The sequence below is a fragment of the Anomaloglossus baeobatrachus genome, chromosome 1 (genome assembly GCF_048569485.1).
Source record: "Anomaloglossus baeobatrachus isolate aAnoBae1 chromosome 1, aAnoBae1.hap1, whole genome shotgun sequence".
NCBI lineage: Eukaryota > Metazoa > Chordata > Amphibia > Anura > Aromobatidae > Anomaloglossus > Anomaloglossus baeobatrachus.
The window spans coordinates 242,910,406-242,929,728 of record NC_134353.1 but is presented as its reverse complement, the minus strand read 5'-3'; the positions used below and the strand labels follow the sequence as shown (position 1 = coordinate 242,929,728).

At 43.6% G+C, this 19,323-nt stretch overlaps 1 protein-coding gene across 1 annotated transcript in view; it reads left to right on the top strand.

The window, feature by feature from the left end:
• Positions 1-18,381, top strand: part of LOC142291568 (uncharacterized) — a 139,500-nt gene extending 121,119 nt beyond the window's left edge. Inside the window, exons 6-10 of the mRNA XM_075336202.1 lie at positions 586-682; positions 3,309-3,461; positions 10,551-10,723; positions 15,712-15,877; positions 17,499-18,381. Of these exons, the coding sequence (XP_075192317.1) occupies positions 586-682; positions 3,309-3,461; positions 10,551-10,723; positions 15,712-15,877; positions 17,499-17,693 (784 nt within the window). The 3' untranslated portion in view covers positions 17,694-18,381. The remainder of the gene's footprint in view (positions 1-585; positions 683-3,308; positions 3,462-10,550; positions 10,724-15,711; positions 15,878-17,498) is intronic.
• The last annotated feature ends 942 nt before the right edge of the window (positions 18,382-19,323 follow it).

Genomic DNA, 19,323 nt, shown 5'->3' with positions numbered 1-19,323 from the left:
GAGCTCTGATGTGTGTGGGTGTGCGATCACTGCAGGTCCTCCCGCTCGGCATCTGGTGAGTGTGATTGCGGGGTGTCCGCTGTCTATAATGAAGTGTCCTGCAGTGTTCTTTAACATTTTCAGCTGCATGGACACTTCATTATTGAACCACGACTAGGGTTTATTTTTGGGGTAGGGCTTAAATTTAAGCCTTACTCCGAAAATGCAGAAAATCCCTGCTAGGGCTTATTTTGGGGGGAAGTATTATTTTTGGAAAAATACGGTAGATTAAAACATGGTTTTATTTTTTGGTTAATAAAGAAATATATTGGCTTATTTCTGAAAGATCTACATGACCATATAAGGAGTTTTAATTTTTTTGGAAGGGAGGGTGATTTTCTACATCAATAAAATTTATACTATTTTTGCATATTACTTGTGCCTTATCTTCTTTGTTCTCCTTGTTTAAAATGTGATTTTTGAAGTTGCTCCTTCCCTAGGAATACTATTTAGCTATTTCCCCGGTGTATATACTATGACATGGCCATGTATGTTTTGTTTATAAGATTTCCATTAATCAAGATAACTGTTGACTTTTCTTTGCAGTTCGTGGCTTTGTGGTCCTCCAGGCAAATCGAAAGCCCCTATACTATTCTTTTATGGCAATCTATTCCTTTGGGGCTACCCTACATACTTTTTTAAGGTAATGTTATTTGTGGAGATGTAGTATGCTACGGTGTCTGCATTGTACTTTCAAACTACTGAGAGCTAAAAGTAATTAGAAATTAAAAAAGATTTATCCCCAAATTATACACATATGCTATTCTTGCTTGTGGTGAATGTTTAATTGTATAATTTCTGCAAAATACCTTGAGAATTGTTGTGTTTCATCCAATATTCTTAAGGACAAATACCAGATCTACTTTCTGCAGTTTTTCCTTAAAATATACTGGGTTATTAAAGCCATAAAGAGCACTTTATGCCTGAGTAACATCTAGACATGAGTAGTGATGGGCGAACTCACAGATACCCAGGATCGGCAGGCCCAACTGGGTAAAAAAAAAATCCCGGTTCAGGCCCAGAATTTAACATGGATATCTGGCTGGATACCGGTCGCCATATAGTTCTATGGGGACCAGAATCCGGCACTTTAAAATGGTGGTAGAAGGGATAGAAAGATTGGAGCAGATGCATTATACTTAGCAAGTCTCCCGTATGGCTCTAATGCTACTTCCACTCATTATCCTTCATACATATTCACTGCTTTGCCCACCCGCCGGCAGTCCCCGCATCTCTGGTTGCAGTCAGACATGCCCCCACCCTGTGTAACAGCGTGTTTGACTGCTTGCAATCAGAGGCACTGTGTGCGTCTTTATTGTTGTAAAAATAAATAAATAAAAAAATTGGTGTAGGGTTCCCCCATATTATGATACCCTGCACAGATAAAGAATAGGCCTACAGGCTGCATCACCCAGCCATGTGCTTATCTTGCCTGTGTATCAAAATGAGAGGAACCTCATAAGGCTTTTTTTTTTTTTTTTAAAAATATTTAAATAAATAATTTAAAAACCGGTGTGTGGTCTCCTCCATTTTGATACCCAGCCATGATAAAGCCGACAGTTGGGAGCTGGTATTTTCAGGCTGGGGAGGCCCATGCTTATTGGGTTCCCCCAGCCTAAAAATAGCAGCCTGCAGCCACCCAGGATTGTCACATCCATTACATGCCATAATCCTGGAATTTTACCCAGCTCATCCCGATTGCCCTGGCACGGTGGAAGTCTGGGTAATAAGGGGTTAATAACAGCTCACAGCGGCCACTAGCCCTAGATTACTAATGGGAGGCGTCTGTGAGATCCAGACTCCGGACCCACGGTCAGTGCTCGGGTACTTTTGAATCCGTGTGAATCCGGTCTGGGTCCACTTATCACTATCTCAAAAAAAAGTAATAAAAAACAGTTTAAAACATTCTCTCTCGCTCTCATTATTCTGGCATTCGGCAAATATAAATTATTTTTATAATCCTAAGTGACCTAAAACAGGAAAGGTTTATTCTGATTTATGTCAGATAGTGAGAAAAACATGCATATGTGTCTTTTTAAATAGTGTATGTAAACTTCTGGTTTCAACTGTAGATAGATAGATAGATAGATAGATAGATAGATACATGGATAGATAGATAGATAGATAGATAGATAGATAGATAGATAGATAGATAGATAGATAGATAGATAGATAGATAGATAGATAGATAGATAGGGTTTGGAGAGTTATGTTGATGTTCCATAAGGCGATATGACTATATTTGAATAAATGTTGATTTTTTTTGTTTTGTTTAAGAATAAATGTGGATTTTTGTTCATATAAAAAGATAAGACTTCCCCTGAAAATAAGCTCTAGTTTATCTTTTGAAGCAAAAAATAATATTTTTTGTTTACTTATTTTCGGGGATGCATAGTATATACAGTCCACGTTGTGTCTTGAATGCATTAAAAAACAACTCTACCCACTTCCCTCCGCTCCCACATAAGCGCACCGTCCTTTGTAGCCAGCGCGCAGTGACTGGCAGAAGACGTCGGTGTATGCATCATGGCGCATGACATCACTTTCATGTGCCCCCACTGCTGCCATCAGATGCCATCCAGCAGCTTATATTGCAGCACAGGTACCCAACAGGTCTCTGTGTTGCAATGCATTTCAGCTGGATGTGTGCCCTCGAAGCACGCACAACCTCTGCGATCTTGATCATTACACACCTGGGCATTGGTTTACATTTTGCCAAAAATACAAAAGTTTGCAACCCAATGTCAAGGTTTCCTATGTCTTGTGAGTCCCTTCCCCTCTGAGAGTAGCATAATGTCATGGCTGAGACTAATTCTAGTGATGTGTCACTCAGCTGTGTTATGTACTTTTGGTATTATAACAGTTTTATCTACTGCAGATCAAGACCTTCTCTGAACACTTACATCTATATAACCCCACCCACACCACTGATTGGCAGCTTTCCGTGTACACGATGCATAAGCAGAAAGCTGCCAATGAGTAGTGGGAGCATAATTGGACTACCTGGTGGCAGACGCAGAAGTCTTTGATAATTTTCTTAATACTACAGCAATCAGCTCAGTAAATGATACCGCTGGAATCAGGGTCTCTGTCTTTACATTATACTTCTGTCAGATTAGTTAGTAAAAGCCTGGTAAACAAATGTACCCTGACAGTTGCAGTTGAGTTTTTTTCCTAATAGTGTAGTATATCCAATGTGATTTTAGAAATGAATGTATTAGAGAATAATGCAGACTAAACAGTGTTTCTTTTTCTCTGGCTGTGTACAGATTCTGCCCATCTTATACAATGCCTTCTGGGAGTGGCATATCATGTTCTTGTCCAGCAATATATTGATGTGGATATTTTTCTTAAAAGCTTCCTTGATGGATCCTGGCTTCCTTCCTCAGGACACTGAAGATTATCACTATGCTGTCAGGCAGGTGCTGTATTATTACTGTATTAACAGTAACTGTATATTGGTCTAGACAACTGGGGCATCACATAATAAACAAATCCATGATAATGGATGAAAGATATTGCATGTGAATAATTCATTTATTGATTGGTAACTTTTACAAACTGGGAGGTATACAATATATCACAAAATAGCATAGGCGCCTCACATTTTTGTAAATATTTTATTATATTTTTTCATAGAACAACACTGAAGAAAAAGAGAATTTTGTTTACTTACCGTAAATTCTTTTTCTTATAGTTCCGTATTGGGAGACCCAGACATTGGGTGTATAGCTTCTGCCTCTGGAGGACACACAAAGTACTACACTAAAAAGTGTAGCTCCTCCCTTTGAGCATATACACCCCCTGGATAACCAGATCTAGACAGTTTAGTGCAAAAGCTGAAGGAGAATAGCCACCCACAAGTAAAGACAGAGCAAGAACCGGAACAACCGGAGACTCTGTCCACGACAACAGCCGGTGATAACACGCGGAACAAGAAACTGCCAACAGGCAACAGGGAGGGTGCTGGGTCTCCCAATACGGAACTATAAGAAAAAGAATTTACGGTAAGTAAACAAAATTCTCTTTTTCTTTATCGTTCCTATGGGAGACCCAGACATTGGGATGTCTCAAAGCAGTCCATGGGTGGGAATAAACAGAAAAACTGAGAAGTAGGCGGAGCCTAACTTCACAAATGGGTGACAGCCGCCTGAAGGATGCGTCTGCCCAAGCTCGCACCTGCCGAAGCATGAGCATGCACTTGGTAGTGCTTTGAAAAGGTATGCAGGCTAGTCCAAGTGGCAGCCTGACCGACCTGCTGAGCCGTAGCATGGTGCCTGAAAGCCCAAGAGGCACCGACAGCTCTGGTCGAGTGTGCCTTGATCCCCGGCGGGGGAGGCACCTGAGTACACTGGTAGGCATCGGAAATGGCCGACCTAATCCAACGAGCTAAGGTCGGCTTAGAAGCCAAGAGGCCCTTACGCCGACCTGTGGTTAGCACAAAAAGAGAGGTGCACCGCCTAAGAACAGCAGTGCGAGACACATAGATCCGGAGCGCCCGCACCAGATCCAGAGTATGCAACGCTTTTTCAAAGCGATGAACATGAGCCGGACAAAAGGAAGGCAGGGAAATGTCCTGGTTAAGGTGGAAAGGAGAAACCACCTTAGGGAGAAAGTCCGGAGTCGGACGGAGAACCACCTTGTCTTGGTGAAAAAACAAAAAAGGTGACTCCGAAGAGAGCGCAGCCAAATCAGAGACTCTCCTGAGGGAAGTTATGGCCACTAGAAAGACCACTTTCATGAAAGACGAAACAAAGAAACCTCCCTAAGAGGCTCAAAGGGGGGTTTCTGCAAGGCCGTGAGGACCAAATTGAGGTCCCAGGGATCCAAGGGCCGCCGGTAAGGCGGAAAGATGTGAGACGCGCCCTGCATGAAGGTGCGGACCTGAGCCAGCCGGGCGATACGCCGCTGGAACAGCACTGACAGAACCGAGACTTGTCCCTTGAGGGAATTGAGGGATAGTCCTAGCTGCAGACCGGACTGTAGAAAGGACAGAAGGGTCGGCAAGGAAAAAGGCCAAGGAGCATGGCCAGAAGAGCGACACCAGGACAGGAAAATTCTCCAGGTCCTGTGATAGATTTTGGCCGAGGAAGACTTCCGAGCCCGAGTCATAGTGGAGATGACTTCAGGAGGAATACCAGAAGCCGTCAAGATCCAGGACTCAAGAGCCACGCCGTCAATCTGAGAGCCGCAGAATTCTGGCGGAAAAACGGACCTTGTGAGAGAAGGTCTGGACGGTCCGGAAGATGCCACGGCACCTCTACGGACAGATGGAGCAGGTCTGGGTACCAAGCTCGCCTGGGCCAGTCCGGAGCAATGAGGATGACCCGACGGCCCTCCATTCTGATCTTGCGCAGAACTCTGGGCAAGAGAGCTAGAGGGGGAAACACGTAGGACAGACGAAACTGGGACCAATCTTGAACCAGAGCATCCGCTGCAAAGGCCTGAGGATCGTGGGAGCGAGCCACGTAAACCGGAACCTTGTTGTTGTGCCGGGATGCCATTAGATCCACTTCCGGAGTGCCCCACTTGCGGCATATTGACTGAAACACTGCCGGATGCAGGGACCACTCGCCACTGTCCACGGCTGAGATAATCTGCTTCCCAGTTTTCCACGCCTGGGATGTGGACTGTGGATATGGTGGACTTGGAGTCCTCCGTCCATTGAAGGATGCGTTGAACCTCCAACATTGCCAGGCGGCTGCGTGTCCCGCCTTGGTGATTGATGTAGGCAACCGCTGTCGCGTTGTCTGACTGGACTCGGATGTGCTTGCCCGCCAACAGGTGGTGAAAGGCTAGGAGAGCTAGAAGCACAGCTCTGGTTTCCAGCACATTGATCGAGAGGGCTGATTCGGACGGAGTCCAAGTGCCCTGCGCTCGGTGGTGGAGACATACCGCTCCCCAGCCGGACAGACTGGCATCCGTGGTGAGGATCACCCAGGACGGGTCCAGGAAAGAGCGCCCCTGAGACAGAGAGAGGGGCCGAAGCCACCACTGAAGGGAGCCCCTGGTCTGTGGCGACAGAGCCACTAGCCTGTGCAAGGATAAGTCCGCTTGTCCCAACAGCGGAGAATGTCCAGCTGCAGAGGACGCAGATGGAACTGGGCAAAGTGAACAGCCTCCATTGACGCGACCATCTGACCCAGCACCTGCATTAGGTGCCTGATGGAATGACGGCGGGGCCTCAGCAGAGAGCGCACCGCCAGATGGAGGGACTGCTGTTTGACTAAGGGCAACTTCACAAGTGCCGGCAGAGTCTCGAACTGCATCCCTAGGTACGTGAGCCTCTGGGTCAGAGTCAGAGTGGATTTGGGCAGATTGACAAGCCACCCGAATTGGGCTAGAGTGGCGAGAGTGAGCGAGACACTCCGCTGACAGTCTGCGCTGGATGAAGCCTTAACTAGAAGGTCGTCCAGGTAAGGAATCACTGCCAACCCCTGGAGGTGCAGAACCGCAACCACTGCTGCCATGACCTTGGTGAATACTCGAGGGGCCATGGCTAACCTGAAGGGGAGAGCCACGAATTGGAAATGTTCCTCTCCGATTGCAAAACGTAGCCAACGCTGGTGTGAAACTGCAATTGGCACATGCAGATAGGCATCTCTGATGTCGATGGATGCCAGGAAATCTCCTTGGGTCATTGAGGCAATGACTGATCGCAGAGACTCCATGCGAAAATGCCGCACCTGAACATGCTTGTTGAGAAGCTTGAGATCCAGGATGGGCCGGAAGGAACCGTCCTCTTTGGGGACTAGGAAGAGATTTGAGTAGAAACCTCTGAACCGTTCCCGGGCGGGAACCGGTACAATTACTCCGTTGGCCTGCAAGGATGCCACGGCCTGAGAGAAGGCGGTGGCCTTGGAGCAGGGGGGAGTTGACAGAAAAAATCTGTTTGGCGGGCTGGAAGAGAATTCTATCCTGTAGCCGTGGGAGATGATATCCCACACCCACTGATCGGAGACGTGTTGAAACCACACGTCGCCAAAGTGGGAGAGCCTGCCACCGACTAAGGACGTTGCTGGCGCGGCCAGTCAAGAGGAGGCTGCCTTAGTGGCAGCAGCTCCTGCGGTCTTCTGTGGACGCGCCTTTGTGCGCCAGTTGGATTTTTGGTCCTTGGCTGAGTTAGTGGACGAGGCCGAGGGCTTAGAGGATGACCAGTTGGAGGAACGAAAGGAACGAAACCTCGACTGGTTCCTACCCTGGGCAGGTTTCCTGGTTTTAGTTTGTGGCATGGAAGTAGTCTTCCCGCCAGTAGCTTCCTTAATAATTTCATCCAGTTGTTCACCGAATAGCCTGGATCCAGCAAAAGGGAGCCCAGCAAGGTACTTCTTTGAAGAAGCATCTGCCTTCCACTCTCGAAGCCACAAGATCCTACGGATAGCGAGGGAATTAGCCGAAGCCACCGCAGTGCGGTGAGAAGCCTCCAGCATGGCAGACATGGCATAGGATGAAAAAGCTGAAGCTTGGGAAGTTAAGGCAACCATTTCGGGCATAGATTTCCTGGTGAGGGAATGCATCTCCTCTAGAGAAGCAGAGATGGCTTTGAAAGCCCACACTGCTGCAAAAGATGGGGAGAACGAGGCCCCTGCCACCTCATATACAGATTTGGCCAGAAGGTCAACCTGGCGGTCAGTGGAATCCTTAAGAGAGGTGCCATCAGCCACTGATACAACTGTCCGGGCTGAGAGTCTAGACACCGGAGGGTCTACCTTTGGTGAATGAGCCCACTCCTTGACCACCTCAGGTGGAAAGGGAAAACGGTCATCAGAACCACGCTTTGGGAAGCGTTTGTCAGGACAGGCCCTAGGCTTGGTCGTAGTGGCCTGAAAACTGGAGTGGTTAAAGAACACACTCCTTGTCCTCTTAGGCAAGGTAAACTGGTGTTTTTCTGCCAGAGAGGGTTGCTCCTCTGATACTGGCGGATTGAGGTCCAGTACAAAATTAATGGACGCAATCAAATCACTAACATCTGAGTCACTTTCGGACAGATCAATGGGGCACATGGAGGTAGCCTCCGAGCCCCCAGTAACGCCATCCTCCTCGTCCTGCGAGTCAGCTCTTGAATCAGAGCCGCGGGACGAGGAAGGAGAGGGAGCCCTGCGTCTCCTCTTAGGAGGACGGGGTCTGGGACCAGATGAAGAATCCTCTGTGAGCTCCGCTGAGAGAGCCCTAGCAGCAGAGGCGCCCTGAGAAGGGGGCTGATGCATGTTCAGCAAAGTCCGGGACAGCTGTCCCATGGAGTCGGCAAAAGACTGGGAGATTGACCTAGAGAAGGATTCTACCCAAGCCGGGGGTTCAGCCACTGGAGCCGGAGCAGCCGGAGGGACCACTGTGGGTGCGATTCCAGGCTGAGGCATTGTGAGGTTAGAGCAGGTATCACAATGTGGATATGTGCTCGGTTCAGTCAGCACGAGCTTACATGCAGTGCATACTGAGTACAGCCTTGCAGCCTTGCTCCTCGTGTGAGACATGCTGCTGGAGTGGGGGCTCTGAGCCAGAATGACCCCCAGAGAGTATATAAGAAGGTCCACAACCGGAGGTTGTGGCTTACCAGACCGTTTGTGTGCCCTCCAGATCCCACAGCCCGGACCCCCAAGTAGCTTAGCAGGGATGCTGCAGCCAGCGCTGATCGCAGAGAAAAACGCTGATAAAATGGCGCCGGAGCGAGGAGAGGGGGCGGGACCTGCTCTGAGAGCGGGATCTGGGGGGCCAAGGAGACTTACAGGGGAGGGGACATGTACTCAGAGAGGAGTGTCCCTCCCCTGTGCCGAACGGCCGCTGGGCGGAGCCGCACTGTCCCTCTGCATGATTGACATGCGAGGGCAGTGAAAACGAAAGTAGGCCTCCGGCGAAGCCGGGGCCTAAATTTGAGTGATGCGGCCGGCGCGCAGGCACCATCGGCGCGGTTCTCAGGCGACAACCAGAGAACCGGCCGGAAATGTCAGAAAAGTTACACAGCACACTCTCCCACCATAATAAAGTACCGGGCCCCCCCGAATATAAACGTCTCAGGTACTTAGCTTGCTGAGACGCAGGGTTCCAAGTCCCTGGGGATGAGTGCTCCGTCCAGCAGGATCCTGAAGGGCTGCGGATGGAGACCGGTCTCCTGCAAAGCATGGAGAACCGTGCTGGCTCCCACTTCAAGCCAGAGCCTGAGGGATGGTGAAGGAGCGCGGCATGTAAGGCTCCAGCCCTGGAATCAACCTTAACAACACCGCCGACACAGTGGGGTGAGAAGGGACATGCCGGGGGTCCAGACTTGGACCCGCTTTTCTTCAAAATCTTTCCAAAAATGAAAAATCAGATGAGAATGCATGTGTGGATGTATGCCTCCTGAACACAAAGCAATGAACTGGCTAGATCTGGTTATCCAGGGGGTGTATATGCTCAGAGGGAGGAGCTACACTTTTTAGTGTAGTACTTTGTGTGTCCTCCGGAGGCAAAAGCTATACACCCAATGTCTGGGTCTCCCATAGGAACGATAAAGAAATGACACTTTGATACAATGTAAATAGTCAGTGTACAGCTTGTAGAACAGTGTAAATTTGTTGTGCCCAAGAAATAAGTCAACACACAGCCATTAATGTCTAAACTGCTGGCAACAAAAGGGAGTACACCCCTAAGTGAAAATGGGCAAATTATGCCCAAAGTGTCAATATTTTGTGTGCCCATCATTATTTTCAAGCACTGTCTTAACACAATGGGCATGGAGTTCACTAGAGCTTCACAGGAGTCACTGGAATCCTCTTCTACTCCTCCATGATGACATTTCAGTGCTGGTGGGTGTTAGACACCTTCCACTCCTCCATTTTTCTTTTGAGGATGTCCCACAGATGCTCAATACGGTTTATGACTGGAGACATGCTTGGCTAGTTCAGCACCCTTACCCTTAGTTGCTTTAGCAAGGCAGTGGTCGTCTTGGAGCTGTGTCTGGGGTTTTCATGTTGGAATATGAAGGTAGCGGATCATACTCTGCTTCAGTATCCTCACAGTACATGTTGGCATTCATGGTTCCCTCAATGAACTGTAGCTCCCCACAGCCGGCAGCACACATGTAGCCCAAAACTATGACACTCCCACCACCATGCATGACTGTAGGCAAAACACACTTGTGCACCAAAGTTTTGACGCAGACTTGTTAGTCAATAGCTGAATAATCAACATTTTCCACATTAGCAATGACCTAGAACAGGGCTGGTTATCTAATGTGCTGAGCAAAACAACCAGCCGTTCATACATAATACTAGCACACAGATACGAGAAAGCTGCCGGCTACCTGAGGTTGGGCTGGAGTGACACAGCTTAAAGGAGAAAACATGATCTTCTGCAATCATCATACAGCAATTTAAATTGGTTTTACTAAACAATAATTGGTATCCATTTAAAAAAAAAACATTTTTTTATTTTTTTTCCGGCACTGATGTGACATTCTGGTTTCATTTTATTATCAAGTTTTAAAATATTTTTCAGGCAACTGATGATTATTAATAATTCATAATGTTATTCTTTAGGCTATCAACTTTAATGACTGGAAAAATGGCAAAAACCCTCTAAGCAGACTGTGTCATACCTGTCATCTTGTGAAGCCTCTGCGTTCAAAGCACTGTCGCGTGACAAACCGCTGTGTGACTCATTTCGATCACTACTGTCCTTACGTCTACAACGATGTTGGTCAGCGCAATAGGTTTGGATTCTCTTTCATTCACATTAAACTGTGAGGTTTGTAGGATGAAACGCAATAAATCTTCAACATCCTACATTGATTTCTCAGTCAGGGTAATGTTAAAGCAGGAAGCACTTATCTTACATTCCTCAGCTGTGTTACCTTTTGTATGCAAGACCCCAGAACACCAGAAAAGAGGTTTGTCCTCTGTTTATCAAAAAGTGATGTAAAGCTTTGAAAAGTAATTTAACCCATTCATGACATCAGACGTACATGTACGGCATCGCGAGAGGTGCTTTCGACAACCTGCCGTGTACAGTACTACGATCACATTGTGCTTATAGTCTCAAAAATATAGTTTTAAAAAATTGTAAAAATATCAATAAAAATAAATAAAAATCACAAAATTAAAAAAAAGTACCAATAAATACATATATTTATATAAAAAAAACTAAATAAACAAAAAAGTACACATATTTGGTATTTTCGCTTTCAGAATGATCTGCTCTATAAAACTGGCTCACTAGTTAACCCCTTCAATGAATACCATAAAAAAAGTGGCAAAAAAATATGCTTTTTCATCATACCACCGGAAAAAAGTGGAATAAAATGTGATCAAAAAGTTTCATTTAAATAAAAATAATATTCCTGAAAACATCTTGCCCTGAAAAAAATAAGCCTCCACTTAAGAAAAATAAAAAACCTATAGCTCGAAAAATATAGCAATGCAAAAAAAAATCTTTTTTTTTATGAAATCGTTTTTATTGTGTAAAAGGGCAAAACATAAAACAATCACATAAATGTGGTATCGCTGTAATTGTTATGACCTGAAGAACAAACATGACTTATTAATTTTACCACACGGTGAATGACATTAAAAAACAACAATTACGGAATTGCTTTTTATGTTCATTCTGCCTCACAAAAAACGGAATAGAAAGCGATCAAAGAACATTATGTGCCCAAAAATGTTACCAATAAAAATGTCAACTAATAATGCAAAAAACAACTCACAAGACTCTGTCAGGAGATATAGAGAATAATTAGCTCTCAACATATGGAAATGCAAAAACTTTTTTATTTTTGTAAAAATAAAAAAATGTTTTTTAGTGTGCGATAGTAGCCAAAAATAAATAAAAACAATTCTTGACCTGCTGTTGATTTATTAATTCTTCCTCACAAAGATCCGAGTAAGGCTCCATGTCCATGATCAGGTTTCACAGCGTTTTGGACGCAGTATGTTTTCCCTTCGTCCAAAACCTTGCGTTGTACAGTACAAGAACAGTGTATGGGATTACTTGAAATCCCATGCTCACTGTGCTTGTTTTTCCTGCAGCATATCAGTTCTTTGCTGCAGAGTCGCAAGCATTGTACGCAGGGAGAAAATAGCGAGAGACCGCAACTGCCCAAGCCCGGATCATGGCCACGAGCAGCTGCGGTCTCTTTCAGAGGAGACTCGTGGCCCAACAGGTCAGGACCCAACGGGTCCTGATCGTCTGCACATTCCCTAAGGCTCGGCTTACATTTTTTCTGCGCACTACTTAGATCTGGTTTCTGTGTAAATCTCTGAAATACATGATTCAGGTGCAGGAACACCTGATGGTACATTCCTTATAATGAGGCAAAGGGAGACTACCTTGGACTCTCTCTGGCTTATGATCTGGCAGTATCCATCTTTTCAGTGGTGCATAAAAGGGCGATCAACCACAGTTTTGTGCACTTCTAAAAAGGACAATGCTGAACAGAGGCCAGACAGAGTCCAGAGTAACTCTACTGCTTCATTATAGTGAAAAGATCGCTCAGGGGTGTCATCTGAATCACGTCATTCAGAGATTTAGATGGAAACTATGATGTAAGTGCTTAGTGTAGAGCACAGGATAAATGTGATCCAAAATTTTAATTAAAGTGTTGCCAATAAAAGCTTCAATTCAATCCACAAAAAACCAAGTCCCCTCTGAGGTCCATCATCTGTCAATGCAAATATAGAAGATTTCCACCTTACTGATCGCACAATGGCTCTGGAATAGCACTATGGCTCTTCACCAAAAAAAAAAAAAGAAATGCAGCAAAACCTGTGCTTCCAAATGCCTCGTCCCTTTTGAGCACTACAATGTATCTAAACCACATTTAGTATCCACGTTTGCCATTTTTGTTGTGAGGAGAGCCGTATGTCCAGAAGCATAAGCTGCACAATACAACATACTGAGCACTACAATTTCAGATTTGCAATTTTCACTCAGGAATATCCATTACTGCTTTCTTCTGGAAACCACCCATGGAGTCAAAATCATTGCAACACATGTAGATAAATTCCTAGAGGGATGTAATTTCCAAAATGGGGTCACTTGAGAGGGATTCTGCTATTCTGGGCTTTGTATATAGCGTATACAAACTATTGTACAAAAATTTGTACTGCAAGATTCAAATAGCGTTCCTTCCCTCCTTAGTCTTGCCTTGTGGCTAAGCAGTACTGTATAGCCACATTATCACTTTCAGCAGAATTGTGTGACAGTTTTCGGTGCTATTTTTACCCGTTTTCCTGTGTGAAAATGAAACATTTCTGTGGTAAAAATTTAATTATTCCTTCTTCACCACCAAGTGGGATAAAATTCTGTGACACATCTGTGGTGTCAATATGATCACTGCACCCTTAGATTAATTTATTGAGGGGTGTAGTTTGTAAAATGTGGTCAGATATGGGGGGTTTCTACTGTTGGGGCAACTCAGGGAATGCCAATGTAACTTCAAACAATTTTCACCCTCAAACAATCTGCACTATAATATGGCTCTTCTTCCATTCTGAGGTTTGCACTGTGCCTCAAAAGTAGTTTTTAACCACATATGGAGTATCAGTGTGCCCCAGGAGAAATTGAATAACAAACTGTATCTTTTGTTTTCTCCTATTACCCTTTGAAAATTAAAAACTTGGTGTCAACCCAACATTTTAGTGGAAAAAAATAGTAATTTTCATTTACTCAGCCCAAAGTTACACAATTCTGTGATTCGCCTGAGGGTTAAAAATTCTCACTAGACCCCTAGATAAATTCCTTGAGAGGTAAAAGTGAAACATTTGGGGCAAGAGCAACATTTTTATTTACATTTTTCATTATCACAACTTATTTTTATAAAATTCTATGTACTACTTATATGTCCAATATGCTCACTATAACCCTGAATAAAATCCTTGGGGGTTCCTGCTGTTTTGGCATGTCAGGGGCACTTAAAATGTGACTAAAATGGTGCTCCTTCCTTTCCGAGCCCTGATGTGCACCCAAATAGTAGTTTTCCACCACATATGGGGTATTGATGTACTTAGGAGAAATTGCAGAACAAATTATATGGTGCCTTTTCGTCTGTTATCCTTGTGCAAATAAAAAAAAATTGGGGCTAAAGCAACATTTTTGTGGGAAAAATGTTGTTTTGTTTTTTTTTTATTTTCAAAGCTCAACGCCATAAAATTCTGTGAAGCACTTAGGGGTTCAAGGTGCTCACCAAACATCTAGATAAAATCCTTGAGGGGTGTAGTTTCCAAAATGGATCACTTGTGGGGAGGGTTTCCAGTGTTTAGGCACATCATGGGCTCTCCAAATGCGACATGGTGTCTGCTAACGATTCCAGCCAATTTTTGAGTTCCAAAATTCAAATAGTGCTCCTTCCCTTGTGCACCCAAAAGTAGTTTTCCACCTCATATGGAGTATCAGCATAATCAAGAGAAATTGCACATCAAATTGTATTGTGCATTTTCTCCTGTTCCCCTTGTAAAAATGCAAAATGTGGGGCTAAAAGCATTTTTTTGTGGGGAAAAGTAAAATTTTCAGTATTTCCTTTTATATTGCTTTAGTTCCTGGGTAGCACCTGAAGGGTTAATAAACTTCTTGGATGTCGTTCTGAGCAGATTGAGGGGTGAAGTTTTTAGAATGGTGTCACTTTTGGGTATTTTCTTTCACATAGGCCTCTCTTAAGCCTGCTTTACACGCTGCAATGTATCTTACAATGTGTCGGCGGGGTCACGTCGTAAGTGATGCACATCCGGCATCGTAAGGTACATTGCAGTGTGTAACAGCTACGTGCGATTGCGATTGAACGGTAAAACGTTCATCGCACGCACGTCGTTCATTACTCTAGAATTGAACGTCAGATTGTTCATCGTACCCGGGGTAGCACACATCGCAGTGTGTGACACCCCGGGAACGATGAACAGATCTTACCTGTGTCCTGCGGCTCCCGGCCAGCAATGCGGAAGGAAGGAGGTGGGCGGGATGTTTACGTCCCACTCAGCTCCGCCCCTCCGCTTCTATTGGCCGGCTGCCGCGTGACGTCGCTGTGACGCCGAACGTCCTTCCCACTCCAGGAAGTGGACGTTCGCCGCCCACAACGAGGTCGTATGGACAGGTAAGTACGTGTGACGGGGGTTAATCGGTTGTGCGGCACATTCAACAAATTGAACGTGCCGCACATACGATGGGGGCGGTTACGATCGCATACGATATCGTATGCTGGATCGTAAGGTGTAAAGCAGGCTTAAGTCAGTTCAATTGTGATGTGGTCCCTAAAAAACTGATTTGTAAATTTTGTTGGAAAAATGAGAAATTGCTGATAAACTTTTAACCCTTCTATGGTAAGTTCCTAACAAAACTTGTTTAACAAAGTATGCTGATATAAAGTAGACATGTGACAAATGTTATTTAGTAAGCATTTTTTGTGACATAACTGGTTTAAGGGCATAAAAATGAAAAAACTTTAAATTGCAAAATTTTCACCAAATTTCTGATATTCTTACAAATAAATGCAAAACATATCGTCCTAAATTTACCATTAACATGAAGCACTATGTCATGAAAAAACAATGAGAATCACTGGGACCCATAGAAGAGCTCCAGAGTTATTAACACAAAGTGACGCTGGTCAGAATTGTAAATTTGGCCTGGTCATGAGTCCTTCGGGGTGAATGGGTTAAATCCTTGGCGTTACCAGCAATTCTAATAATGTTTGTCTAAATGACTTTACAGAACACATTTTGTTGGATTTCTGTTTACCATGTGCATCAACTGCCTCCTGGGTATCTACCTGTGTTGGAACTGGTTTCAGGTTGAAGGTCGGAGTCTGATAATTGGATTTGGTTTTCTATTCCTTACCATCATTGGTTTTATTTCGGCCATGATGACTGGAATGTGTGTAAGTATTTATCGGTTTCTAGATCTAGCAAATAAGTTGAGTTATTATAGTAATTAAAATAATTAACAAGAGAACCTTTAGGGGAAAATTTATCAAGACTGGATTTTTTTACACCAGTCTTAAAGAGAACCTACCAGCAGGATTTTCATATATAAAGTAAAGCCAGTGCTATACTGGTGCTAGGATGCTGAATCTAACCATACCTTTTGTTCTGAGATAGGTATGTGCAAGTAAAGTTCCCTCAATGCACTGCTATGTGATTGACAGGTGCAACAGGAAGGGAAATTGTTGGTCAGTTATTGCTATCCATGCCCGCCTCTATCTGTTTGCCTGGTCTTTCTTCCCCTGTCGCCATCATAGACGTTAATTCCAGCGCAGGCAGACAGACAGGGGTGAGATTAGAAAGCGAGACCTGACCCACATATTCCCTTACTTTTGCACCAGTCAATCAAATATCAGTGCATTGCTAGAACTTGATTTGCACATATTTCTGAAATAAAACATCTAATCTCAGTACAAAAGGTATGGTTAGACACAGCCTCCTATTACCAGTATAGCACAGGCTTTACTTTATATATGAAAATCCTGCTGGTTGGTTCCCTCTAAGACTGGTATAAAAAAAATCCAGTCTTGATAAATTTTCCCTTTAAGCAAGGTTCGCTTTTAACAGAAGCCGATTGGGAATGAGAGCTCATAGGAATGCTCATTCCTGATTATCTGCATTATCTTGTACTATAAACACATCTACAATCACTTGACAGATATGCAAAATGCTTATTTGTTGCGTGATTGGATCTCTGTTGAAAAATATAAAAATCATCATTATCGGGAGCACAGTGTACCCGTATACACAGGGCATGCTCTGCCAATAACACACACTGCATTCAGGGCACAGAACAATTTGTGCCAAACCACTTTAAGATAGTCCACTGGCACTCGCTACCAGCCTAAAATTGGCCAATGTAAATAGCCCACTAGATGTGCAAAATTTAGGAGGCTCACGCTATTTCTGCCTCACACACTAAAAACTGTGCAATTTTCCCCAAATTTAGCTTGCATAAAAATTATGGGCCAGATTCATGACGCTGTTTTTGCCAGAATCTTGGTGTAAAACATCTTCAAATATCACAAAAGCTCAAAGCTCCCCTAAAAAACTGCCAATTTTGGGGTTTTCAAGCCAGTTTCAGCCAGCTCCACCAAAATTGGCAGAGCTTGGAGCAGGACCGGGCATGGTGAAGCCCGCCTAAGAATTTCATCAAACATTGTGGCTTAACTTATTCAGTCTCTGACTAGAGTATCATTTCTTGCGAGGCACATGGATGAGCACGCTATTGAAAAGATGTTCCTAATTTATTAAGTGGCTTGTGCGTCTTCATGAGGACCCTCTTACTCCTGCACTGGCTTACAAAACGCTAGTCATAATGAATAGGGTACTTTGTGTCTTTTTATGTCAGAAAACAGGCTTCTGACACTTTCCATTGCTTCTAGTAAGTTGGAGAGTGACCAGCAGTCTTGATGAAAACTTGCCTGTTCTTGGGATCAATGGAGGCCTCAACAGCTCAATAGACAATATCAGGATGAGAATGGTGATATTAAGATATATGTGATTTTATATTTACAGCTATACATGGCAGCCACAAACATAACAACAAATGAGAGAATGAATGCAAAGAAGTACTTTTATCTGATGGACGAGGAAGGAAAATTTTCCAACCCATTCGACAGAGGACTGTTTTTGAATATCCTTGAGTTTATCCATGTAATTCCACCACTTTCTGAAGACAGAGTTAAAAGAAAGCAAATAAATGAAATATAAACATACATCCTCTAATCCTCTATTTACAGCTGCATTCAGCCTCTACTAGGAAGCTCCACCAGAGATTCAGTCATTTTTAATGGAAGAAAAAGTGCAGAATGCTGTGCAGTAAAATGAGGGACATCATGAAAAACCCAATAGACTGCATTAAGTTGAGGTCTCACAATGAGTTTTTGGGGAGATTTTGTTTGTGTGTTTTCCTTGAACAAAAAAATGCAGCGTCTCACAGGTTCAGTAAAGAGGATTTATGGAAATCTGATGCCCAATGTGCTTTTTTTACAGTGCGTTTTGATCTCCAAAACATGTCAGTTTCTCTTCCATAGACGCTGAGATTATGTGTGGATTTTCCTCATAGAAATACATTAGATGTGGAAAAGCCACAGGTACAAAATGCATGTAATTACACACAAGACTGTTTCGGTAAAGCGATGTCAAAGTTAAACACCGGTATCAAAGATAAAGCAGCCTTTTTAAAACACCAGTAATCTAATTTACCTAATAGGTGCAGAAAATCTGTAACATCAAAAACTCACAAATTTCTCATTGTGGGAACGTAGCCTTATAATGAATGGGGTCTGTTGGCTGCTGTTTGTGTCCATCATGTTCCCTGAAAAATGGAATACCTAATACAGATGTGAACAGAGTGTAAATTCTTTGATTGTGTACAGGATATTATTTATACCTCTATTTATACAGATCTATTTTTATTGTGTTTTTAAAATAAATTAAAAAAATTAAAATGAATGATTCTTCATATTCACTTTATTTCAATACTCCCAAGAATTTTTATGATTCAAATAGCATATAGATCACATGTGGATATATAATGAATAGGCTGTTAGTCAAGTCATTTTATCTAGATAGAAATCCTAAAAAGTACCTGCAGACCTGTCCTTTCAGGTGCAACCTGTAGAAAAGCATGGTATTGTTTCCATAAGAAGGTAAAACTGCTTTTGGTACAATTACCTCTCTATTATTTCCTGGATCTATCCTAATTCTCAAGCTCTGTAATTTGCCTTCAAATCTTTTTGAGTGAGCAGTTCCTTTTCATCAGAATTCGGCCAGCACAATAGGTACTGGTATTTCCCTTCCCATTGCTCCTGTCATTGTCACTGAACTGAAAGCCTTCTGTGCTGCAATGACATCACGTTGACACCAAAAGGTCTATGGGATCGGATGCCACCGCTGCAATCAATCAGGAAAGACAAGGGCTGCAGTAGAGAGGCTGCCCTTGTTCCAGTAACAATAAGTAAACTTTCAGTTTATTGGTTTCGATCAATCTTAGCCGGAGTTTTAAAAGTTCAAACAGGAGAAACCATTTATATGACTCAAACAATTACAGTAAATAAAAGCTCTGTAAAAGAAAGAGGTGAAAGTATTTATTTTTCTCATGTATTGGAGTTATATTCCACCCACTTTGCATGGGTCAGTAATCATAATCATGAATAACATTAGGTTCCCACACTTAGAGGGATCAGATCAATGAAATTCATAAAAGAAAACTAAAATGACAAGCACAAATTATTGCAACTTGACAAAACTTGTGATGGAGTCGGCCACTGCGAACCTGGCCTGGTCTATATTAAAGGCGATTTTCCCTACTATAAAAAATTGTTTATGGCTCTAGGGT